Genomic DNA, 11109 nt, shown 5'->3' with positions numbered 1-11109 from the left:
TTTTTTTTTTTTTTTTTTTTTTTTTTTTTTTTCCCCCCCACAACCTAGTCTAACCCTCTGTCTCTTTTTGCTCTTTTAGTTTTAAATGCTGGACATAGTGTTGTGACTTTCTTAGACCTGAACAAAAGCTTTGCCCATTTTTGTTCAGTAGACAGGATTCCAGGCTTCGCATTCTGTATAACTTGTGTTATTGAGTAGTAAAATGTAAAATATAAAGCACTTGATATGATGAACTGTGCTCCCTATTGGCCTGGAGCTCCAGAGTTTCAGCCCCTGCCTTTTCCTTCAAACCTCTCTCTTCTGAACCTCATTAGAATTAGATCATAATATGCTGACTTCCAAAAGCTGTGTTTGTTCCATTTAAGCATGGGGCACTGGGTGGAAGAAATAAATAATCCCATTTCAATTTCCTTACTCTAATTTTCTAGACTATCGTTGTGATTTTGTGAGCTCAGCTAAGCAGCATTGCCCTGAAGCTCTCCAGGGTCTTTTGAGGTGTAGACTTGTTTAACTTTCTATTTGGTCTGTAAAATAGCAAGCAGATTTAATTTAGGAAGGCAGAGCTGCCTAGTGAGTAATCTGTAGGCTGAATACCAGCCTTGATCTGCTGCTATCAATTGCCCCAACATAGATGAGATAATTTGCTCAGCTGAAAACAGCTTGCTGCTGGCAGCCCTGTGCCAGCTACAGAAATGGCTTTTGCTGCTTCCCTCTGCACTTCAGGTTCAAGTAAAGGTGAAAGGCTGGAGGAGGCCAAAAATCCCTTTGAAGAGAAATCCCCTGCAACATCAAATTGCTAAAATATTTATGCACTCTTTTCTAAGCTGTGCAGCATCTGAAGTGTTGCGAGTGCTTCTGGTTGAAACTGTAACTCCCTTATTTTCATAATCTTGGTTATTGTGATGACCCAAGTGTCAGATTTTTACCTGACTGGACATTTCCCTACTTTTAGGAAGTGACCCTATGAGTGTGAGAATTATTGGCTAGCTAGACTGTTCAGCACTTGATCTAAAATAATACAAGTACTAAGATGCTATCTAGCGAAGTCCAAATACAAAGGCTACGGAAATTTTCAAAAGTATTATTCTGCAATTGGATGCCTGGAGGGAGAGACAGAATGTGTGTGTGTATGTATGTATGTATGTGTATAACTCTGGGATGGATGAGTACAGTATCACAGGAAAATGGCTGTTTGGTTTATTTCATACAGATAATTAAGATGGCAAGGGTCAATTAACAATAATCTGGAGGAAAACAATTCCTTTTCCAATTAAAAAAAAAAAAAAAAAAGTTAAATTTCTGATTTGGGTGTGGCATGGGTTTTGTAAGAAACATGTAGAATTAGTGCAGACAGCCAAACATTAAAATAGCTGCTAATTTATGTTGTGGCCAACTGTGGTGACAGTGTATTTAAACCACTAACAGCTTATAAAAATTCAGGCTAGGTAGTTTGGTGCATGAAGCTGACTGCTCAGCATTAACTCATCAAGATTCAATACCCTTGCCTGTGTGTTGGGGGAAGGGTGAATCTAAAAGGTAATAGAGCAGTGCTATAAGACCAGTAATTATTTTAAACCACTGAGGACAAGGATAAATAGCAGAGATGTTGAATTTTCTCTTTCTCGTGGTCGAGTGTGAAAAATGTATAAATGCCATTAAGTTACATAGTTAACATTAACCTCTGTGAAGCCTGTGTGATTGCTCTACTTTTAGGCAGCACTTAAGAACTGGACAGTTACCTTATTTTTTTCAATTACTGATTGTAACCATTCCTAATACCAGGTCCTTTCAGTAGTCTGTGCAAGCTCTTTGGTGTCTCTCAACTTTGGTGTGACTAGGACATTAAAAGCATTGCACGCACATAGCAGAAAGATGTATGAATACGGAAGTTGGAAAGCAGATGCAAATAAGACTTGCACCACTCTTAGCCACTAACTTGCATTTATTTTCATTGCACTTGAAGTTGTCTTTGAGATGAACAGCTTCTTTATGTGGCCTGGGGAGATGGTATTTTAGTGAGACAAATCACACACAGGCACAAGCATGTGACAAATTGCAATTAAAGTTTGTATTTGTAACCGATGAGGTACTGGAATGAAATCCAGCCAGCTTTGCTTAGTGGTCACGTAATTCAGGTAATGCATGCCTGAGTGAATCCTAAAGGCTGTGCAGAATTACAGCCAGAGCCACCCCATGCACACATACATTCTGCATAATTAATGCATCTCTGTTCCCAGGCGGCAGAGGACTGTTGCTTTTTACTATTCTGGTTTTTAGTGTCATCCTACACTATATAAGAGTATAGTTTTTAAAGGCTCATAACTTACAAATATAGCATTAATGTAATACGATTTTACACTGATTGAATGCTATGCCTAATTAATGTCACAGTTATGTCTGGAATTATTTATGGGCAAATTCAAAGAACAGGAAAAAATCCAAACATGTATTCATGTAAATGAAAACAATTATACAAGATTAACTAATGGCATAACCCTAATTGATTTTTGCATACAGGGAAGAGTTAGTATTCTAATCTATGTATATAGTCAGTATGTAAATTTTGAGATGCTAATATTTTGCTTCAGAGGCTGATGAAATTGGCAAATCTTGCAATAGGTTCCTATGCTATTCTTCATGTCTAGGCATCATGAACTTTACTTCATGGAGAGGTTAAAGTCATGTAGGCTTTCATCAGTGGATGATGTCTTTGCAGGATTCAAGGGCCTCACTGAAGTTCTCTTATATGACATCTTTTTGGCCAAGTCAGCAAAATGTCTGAATGTAACTAAACCAGCCTCAGCTGCTCTGACACAAACCAGTCCATTGGCAAAATAAAGGCAGAGTAATAAGCACTTTCTTTAGGTATCATTGTTTTGTGTGTGGGAGAGGGGACTTTTCTACAGGGTTTGATACCATCAGGCGTACTATATTTTACACAATATCCTTGTTTTCCATTTTTATGTGCATAGACATAATTTGTTTCAAGTATGTAAAAAGGCAATTTTTCCAACAGCTGCATTTATTTTTGTATTTTCATATATTTTTTTAATGGCTGATTTCTACTTAATAAGGGAAGGCAATTTCTGTTCTTACCTTTCTCCTTCCAAGTGCTGGTTAGGGCACTTCAGGACCCTGTTTTAGGATTTATGCTTCCTTGTGAATTGTCTGTTTGTTCCCCACAAAACAGTTAACTTTCCTTTTGTAGATGTGAAGTCTCCTGGTAGTTGATTAGTACATATGGTCTTTCATTTAGTGATTATTGAACCGATCTATATGGTAATAATATTCTGCCATTTGCATTTAAATTAGATGAATTATTTATCATCTATCAACCATATCCCCAAAGCGTTGCACAGTAGACTTAATACTTCTTGAGATTATTTTCTATTGCATTTCTTCTTCTATCATATATGGGTTTGATCTATGAACAAAATAAATTAATATTTTTAAAGACTGCTGTGCGTTTGGGTTTAATAACAAAGGCAGCCTTATGAATTTTTTTACCAACTTTGCACAGGTTGGTTAAAAAAATGTTGTTTGTAAGTTATGACTATTTGTTATAATATTGTAGTTACCATGATCAATAAGATCACCAAAATGTTTGTTGTGACCATAGCTATTCAAATGCTTGTGGTTTAACCCAAGGACCAAAAAGTTATGAAACACAAGAAATAAATATAACACTGCATTTGCCGGAAGTCACTTCTTTTATTGTGCTTATGTTTGCCTGTGTTCCAGTTTTGCTCTGCTTATGAGACAATATAGATGCATATTCTTAATCTTATGTTTCCACTCTGCTTTGTTTTATTGACATTGACACACCTATAGGTGCATATTAAACCTTTAAAAACGTGAAGAAGAATTTGCTCTGGAGATATTAATTGAGAGCTTTAAAAACATTTTTTAATGTGTTGTAAGTGTCCTCTACCAAGTTATTCTGATAGGTTCAGGGGAAAAAAAAAAATAATTCTTGCCCGGTGGTGGCTGCAAGTGAACCAAGATCTCAGCTCTGCATCTGTGTAGTTGCAAATTGAGTCTGCAGCACTGGAGCTACTAGCACTGTATTTGTCTGAAGGCCTGTAAGGGTTTATAGCTGCCATCAGGTGTTGCTGCAGTGTCCCATTGAGCTTTGCCAGAAACTGATTTCTGTACCTTGCCAGCTCACCAGAGCAAGACTTTCATGGAGTCCAGAGCAAGACTTGCAAGACTATTGATGGAAAAAAGTTTGGCAAAGGTCTGTATCACCCGTGTCTGCCTGGGGAATCCTGGCAAGGAAAGAATCCTGGAGCTTGTTCCAGGTGCCCAGGTATTCATCTCAGCCCATGCTGGAATGGAGTTGCCTTTTTCTTATTTCCTTTTTTGATTTGTTTGTTTTGTTTTCTGTTCAAACATACCTCAGGTCAGACTGTGTGGTCCTGATTTGAGACCTGTCAAGCTTAATCATATCTATTTGAAATCTCATTATGTGCACCTCACTAAGGTATGCCCACTACACTGAATTCACCATTGAAACTAAAGAACAGTTGCCTATTTAAATTTTGGTTGCCTCAGATGCACATGTGAAAGTACATAGCAAAAAAGGCATTAAAAGAATATTTTCCCTTTGGAAACTTTTCCCTTTTGGTAGCAAAATTCACTGCATTATTCTATGAAAAAAAACCCAAAACTTCTTCTGGCCTATTTCAGACACAAGATGCTGTAGTAGTCATGTGTGGTTTGGTATGAGGATTCCTGTAATAAAAAAACTGGCTTTCCTGTGAAATTGTCTTCCAGGAAACACAGAATTTTAAGAAGAAATAGTCTGACAGGTAATTTTACGTTACAGGCTGGAAAAATGTGTGGAAGCTAAAGAAGAACTAGAGGTAGATCTTTATAGCCGATTTTGTTTGGTGCTGAATGAAAAGAAGGCAAAGATAAGAAACTTACAGAAGTTGCTGAATGAAGCTAAGGAATCTTCAGCAGATGCCAAATGTACAAGGTATCTTTTTCTTTTCCTGAATTACTTAGTATCACACTTGATGCATATTTTAGTTTAGTTCATATTCCGTTTCATTGCCTATAACAGTAAGTTGCAGTTATTCCTGCCTAAGTGCTTGGTTATCAAAAAAATACTGTTGCTCATGAAAGCAGAGAGTTCTCTGTGGTGTCACTGCAAATAGCAGCATAAAGCTTTGGGTGCTGTATCCAAGAGCTTTCTTTTTCATTTTCCTGTTAGATTGCAATTGATTTTCTGATCAGAGTACGTCTCTGCCATTTACAGAGGTGTTACTTTCATATGCATTCTCCCTGAATTATTAGATTCCTTTTGTCCTTTGAGAAACAAAAATATCCTAGTCTAAATGTTATTATGTACTTTTTATTTCAAAAGTATGCAGAGAAAACAAATCATCGTAATGCTACAAAACACCTTAATTTGCTTGCTGTTTGGCTTTTTTAATATCTTAACTTGCCTTTTATTGTTTGGCCTTGTACATCAATGTGCAAAGCGAATAATAGATGGCAAAAATATGTGCTTTTTTTTTCCTTTTTATTTTTTTTCTGCTCTAGGGATAGTGTAACTACCACTCAGATGGCTACAGGGAGAGAAAATGACTATGATGGTAGCACTGAGGAGGAAAGTGAAAATTTAACACAAGCCTCGTTACCATCAGGTAAGACAAAATGTGTTGTCTTTGGGGAATATCACGGACAGGCCAATCACTTTATGTGAATAAACCTTAATGAAGACAAAATACTACCTGACAAATTGCTCTATGACAAGCCAACCTGCAAGCCTTAAAAATCGCTCTTGAAGCTGAATATAATACTGGCATTTTCAAATTAGAGAGAGGAAGTTTAAAAGCATGTTGTATGAGTGAAGGAACTGTCATTTCTTCCAAAATGACAAATTACATCCTTTGCTGAACTAATGACAGTTTAACAGTATCTGAACCATCAACAGTTCCACTTTAAATTCTAGGAATCATGACGTGTATGCAATGATTGCTAAAGTGGAAAATGTAGTTCCTGACAGTTTCAATAGTGTTTAAAAAGGGGAAAGAGAGAAGGTTTAATGGCTATAAAAAGACCTGTATGCATATATGGAATAAAAATATCTTTACAGCAGAATAAATTTCAGTTTTTCAGTGAATTTTTTGGCCTCATGAAATTTAACCAATTTTTCCAGGACTAGAAATTTGTCAAGTGTATGAGCTACAGCATTTGCCTGTTCTACAACACTGTGAATTTAAATAAATTTTCTCATATTTTGGCAAACAAGTAGGAACATGCAGGACCAAATCCTATCAACGTTTAAAACTGCCATAAAGTTACTTATATGTATAAACTTCCCTTCGCTTCTGCAAAAATTTTATGAGTTCTCTCACTGGAGCCTTTTTTTTCATCATAGGTAAAGATAATCAAGACAACGACTTGTTACAACAGTTTACTGTGCGTAGTGGGAAACAGAAGTGTTCAAGTCCTTGATGATGCTGATGGTGTTTAGCTTTGTAACTCATATGAGGTCTTTTTATGTTGAGGACTTTCTGATGTGATATAGGGTAGGCAGAGCTTCAGACAAGCAGAGAAATCTACAACCATCAAAAAATAATTTTATGTTGCACTATGCTCTTCAGAAATCTTTCCTTTAAAGTGGCCTTTGTTCAGTTCCGGTTTCATGGGGAGGAATACTTTACTGACAATACTTTAGTTAAAAAGCAAGGAAAAGTGGAAGGTGTTGCTTCTATTATTTTCTTTTTTTGCTAGATTCAGTTGAATTTACTGAGAATTTTGAGGTGGACATATATATTTAAAAATTAAAACAAATTCCCAATCATGAGGAACTGGACTGATCAATGTTACAGAATAAAAATTACAACTGTATTTTTTTTTGGACTTGTAAACACAAATGAGCTTTCTGTTGCCTTTGAAGGATTCTACACTCACTATTTTGATAATGACTAGGGAATTCTGTCAACTGCATAATTTACAGGTTGTATGAACACTATAAGCTTAATCCTTTGGGTAACACATAAGGTTTTAAAGGTAATGGCGTTCTTGAATCTGCACAATGAGTGTTACTTAAGTCAGTTTATACTCTTTGTCAGTACACAGCATTCTCTTTCCATGAACAACAGAAAAACACAGATAGGAGCTGAATATGTTAATGTGGTCTATGATTTTCACATGATAAAAAGAGTTTGCGACAGCCTGTGTCTCTATGAAGAAGAGAATGATTCAGGGGTAGTGACATGAGTGGATAATGCAGCTCAGAAACATCAAGTGTCAAGGACTGTAAGGCATAAAACATAATACAGATAATGTTTGGATTTTTTCTGTCTAGCTTAGTTTTCCTGTCTCCTAGTCCAACATTGCATTTCTTTTCCTTTTGGATTTGAATGTCATTGTGTGTGTTGCAGCAGTCAGTGAGGATTGCAAAATCTTTGAGAATATTTTAACAGGTATTAGGAAAAGCCACAATCATGAGAAAAAAAAAAATACATGTTTTAGAAACTACTTCAAAGGAAAGTGAAGGCAGGTGTTTGTATGTACAGATATACACATAAAAATTGTGCATTTCTATATGTGCACTTCCAAAATATAAAAAGTGGGAAGCTGATGCTGATGGTCATAAATGAAAAGTAGGAACTGCAGGAGATGGGTGAAGAAAGCCACACAATATAAAGGCAGAGAGAATCTCAGGCCAGGAGGCACAAGGCCAATGACCAGTCTTCCATTCAGTTGAGAACACATATGCAGCTCTTCTTGGCTTATTAGGGCAATGATTAAAAATTAGCTAGTATTTGAAAAGCAGCTGTGGTCAGCTTTTGGTTTGTGTTTAGATGGGAAAACTAGGCCTAGTTGCATCATAAGTAGTTCTTTTCTAGCAACTAAGAGGGACATGAAACAGCATCTGCGAAATCTAGACAGTTTAAAATTAGCCAGTCAGGATGCGTTGAACTGCAGAGTTTAATAAGCTGGCTGAGGATTTTTCTTAACCACAAATAAATTTTCTTCTGGAATTTTCAGGGCACTGAGGTAATTCCAGAGGATTTGGAAAAAAGTTGTAAATATTTACCAAAAGTGCATGAAGTGGCACATTCAGTTATGGGTGTTTCATTCTGGTGTTGATCTGATGCAAATATTGGAACCAGACTCAGAGAAGAAAAACATTAAGAAAAAGAATAAGAATGCTTAATTACTGAAACTGAAGGTTGCAGACTAGATACTCAATGTCTTCTGTTATAAGTTTACCAGCTGGCTGTAAAGTAATAGAATGACTTCCGTAAGATACGCTCCACCACATTTCATTCAAGAAATTAGAACATGAAAATTAATATAACACATGATAAATATATCCACAAATGTGGTAATATATCTGTCTCAAAATGTAAATAGGAAGTTACCAAGTCATCATATTTGTGGAGTGTGAAAATGAAGATAATTTCTAGAAAACAATTTGTGTTGTGTGATACACCAACTATAAACAAAACTTATGCCTTCTAACACAGTTTAATGCCATGATTCCCAGTCCTTTGACAGCTATATTTCATTTGAGAAAACCAACAATATCTCAGCTTTGCTGTGTCTAGCTCCTTCTGCCACATAAAGCTGGCTACCTCCAGCGATTTTTGTTATCTTCGCCAGATGGGCCCATCTAGCAAACTATCTAGCGACTTGGATAACGTTTGCACTCTGCTGCATATGCTGGGAGGGTGGCCGTGTCCTGCCTGGCCTTGCAGGAACCAGCTTGAGCTTAGCCGCATTAGTTCAGTTGTCTTCTGCCTGACCTCTCATCAGGTTGTGACTTCCCAGTGCTACCTGCCTCATCTCATAGGGAAACACTGGCATCGTGTAAGTCTGCTTTGGAAATTAAGTACCATATAGACTGTTGTCTGAAGAAGCAGTGGTTTCCAATAGGAAAAAAAAAAAAAAAAAGAAAAAAAAGAAAAAAAAATAATTAAAGAAAACATTGAGTGGGAAAATAAGCAGATTTGCAAAGTTATGGCAAAAGGGACTGTGGAATTTTGAGTCAAAGTAATATTTTGCTCCTTGATGCAGTGCTATGTCAAGTTTGGACATTTGCATTTGAAGAAAGTTAGAAATATTAGCAAACAGAGTGACTTTGTGGTAACAGTGGAGGGATTATCAGATTTTTTAAAATGAAATTCAGGGAAGGATCTTAAATGATTGTTGTTTTCATGGCCTGGAAGACACTGTGATGCAAAATGATGTCATTGTAGATGGTCTTTCCCTCCGAGAGATACAGCTGTTTAGTGAACTTGAAAAACTGAAAATTGGCCTTAGATAAAGTCAAAAGTGGGACATTATTCTTGACAGGAAAATTAACTGTTGGAACAGTTTGCCACTACTAGTGTTGAAATCACAATGTCATGCTTTTAATAAAAAGGCAAGATCTTGTTCATATAAGCATGAACTTAAAAGTACAAAACCTATGTGATGTCAGGCATTGCAAATGACTGTTACTATGAGAGCTTTTCCTCTGTAACAGCAGATGAATTGCAGAATAAAACTGTTTCTTGCGTCTTCTACAAATATGGTTTTGCTCATGTATGAATATTCAAGGAGTGGGTGGGTTTTCAACCTCTGCACAGCGGTTGATTACTCTGCTAATCAATGGAAGCCCTTTTTCCTAAAATAAGAGTTAAACTGTAACTTAAAACTTAGGTTTTGGGCACTAACAGTGCCTTTTATAGATATCATTTATAGTTTGCTTTCATCAGCATTTTCTATTTAATAGCTGAAAGCCAAAACTAACTAAAGCATGGTAAGTTTTGTCTCTAATTTGAACACCAATGTAGTTAATACTTTGTATTGTAAAAGAACAAACTAAAATGTAATTAGTAGGCATATTAGTGTCAAAAACTCAGGAAAAAAACTGATGTATATGGGGAGTACAACTTCCAGAAGTAGTACAACTTTTAAGTAATACTGTATATCTTTCTATACAAAAACTTTCCCAGTTGTGGCATGAGCAAGAGGGAAATTTATGTGACATATTGGTTAGGATTGTGAATGTGAGATTGAAAAAAGCACAGAACTCCCACTTTCAATGCAGCTTAGTAGGTTTTTAAGCATCAGCTATATATGATGTGTCAGGTCCTTATAAATGTCTGTGAACTCTTGTTTGAGAGAGTTTCTGCTCTGGTATGAGGACAGGAAGGAAATCCTCCTACTTATAAGCAGTTTTTCATGAATGGGGAGATCTCAGTAATTCTTGGGAGCAGGGGGAGGTTGCTTTTGATTTGTTTTGTTATTTGTTTTACTGTTATTTGTTAAGATTTAGCTGGGCCACTATACCCAGATACAGTTGTTGCTTTTGCTACTAGTTCCAACAACGTTCCAGCAACATTGCAGGTGCCTTGCACTTCAGATGGCTGACGTGCTGTCTTGTGTTTTCCTTTCTTCTTCATGTGTTTTGTCTTGCAGTTCAACTCTTAAATCCAATAGCTGTTTGGTGGTTTCTTGCTTTTTGGGTTTGTTTGTTTGTTTGTTTGTTTGTTTGTTTTTCAGCTTGACCGTTGAGGTTTTTTGTTTGTTTCTTTTTTCTTTTAAAAAAAGCTGGAAATTGCCAAATCTATTTTTCTCTTAGTCCACAGGAGTGACATGGTGACTCAGCAGGTGCCACCACACGGATGCAAGAAGTTTCTGTCATTTTAGAATGCAGAAACCTCATTCTGGATTAAGGACAATACTGAACACAAAGCAGCTGTTACTGATTCCTCTTTCTTTTTCTCAGTGCTAAATTTTAGTTATTATTTGCTATAGCTATTGAGTCCTCTCTGCTAGGACACCTAAAAAGGACAGGGAGATTATCGGACTGAGGAAACATCATTTGATATCACGATTACAATCATGTCTTTATCACATGAATGAAATCCTTTTATTAACTGAAAAATACATCAATGGGACACATATCAGGAAGCCTTTAAAACAGTGGTAAGGATTGGAGAAACAATCACCCTTTCTGCATCTTTCTCAGGAGGTTGAATCATGGAATCCTTAGTGTTGAAAGGGAAGTTAAAGATCACCAAGCTTCAACCCCCTGCCATGAGCAGGGAACCACTAGATCAGGTTGCACAAAACCTTGTCCAGCCTGGCCTTAAA

The 11109-nt window shown here is 36.6% G+C and overlaps 1 protein-coding gene across 1 annotated transcript in view; it reads left to right on the top strand.

Moving 5' to 3' along the window:
- Positions 1 to 11109, top strand: part of XRCC4 (X-ray repair complementing defective repair in Chinese hamster cells 4) — a 163562-nt gene that overhangs the window by 60607 nt on the left and 91846 nt on the right. Inside the window, exons 4-5 of the mRNA XM_010008398.1 lie at positions 4829 to 4981; positions 5551 to 5654. Of these exons, the coding sequence (XP_010006700.1) occupies positions 4829 to 4981; positions 5551 to 5654 (257 nt within the window). The remainder of the gene's footprint in view (positions 1 to 4828; positions 4982 to 5550; positions 5655 to 11109) is intronic.

The sequence above is a fragment of the Chaetura pelagica genome, unplaced genomic scaffold (genome assembly GCF_000747805.2).
Source record: "Chaetura pelagica isolate M959 unplaced genomic scaffold, ChaPel_1.0 scaffold191, whole genome shotgun sequence".
In the NCBI taxonomy this organism is placed as follows: domain Eukaryota; kingdom Metazoa; phylum Chordata; class Aves; order Apodiformes; family Apodidae; genus Chaetura; species Chaetura pelagica.
The sequence above is the reverse complement of the archived record's forward strand: the minus strand, read 5'-3'. Positions and strand labels throughout refer to the sequence as shown.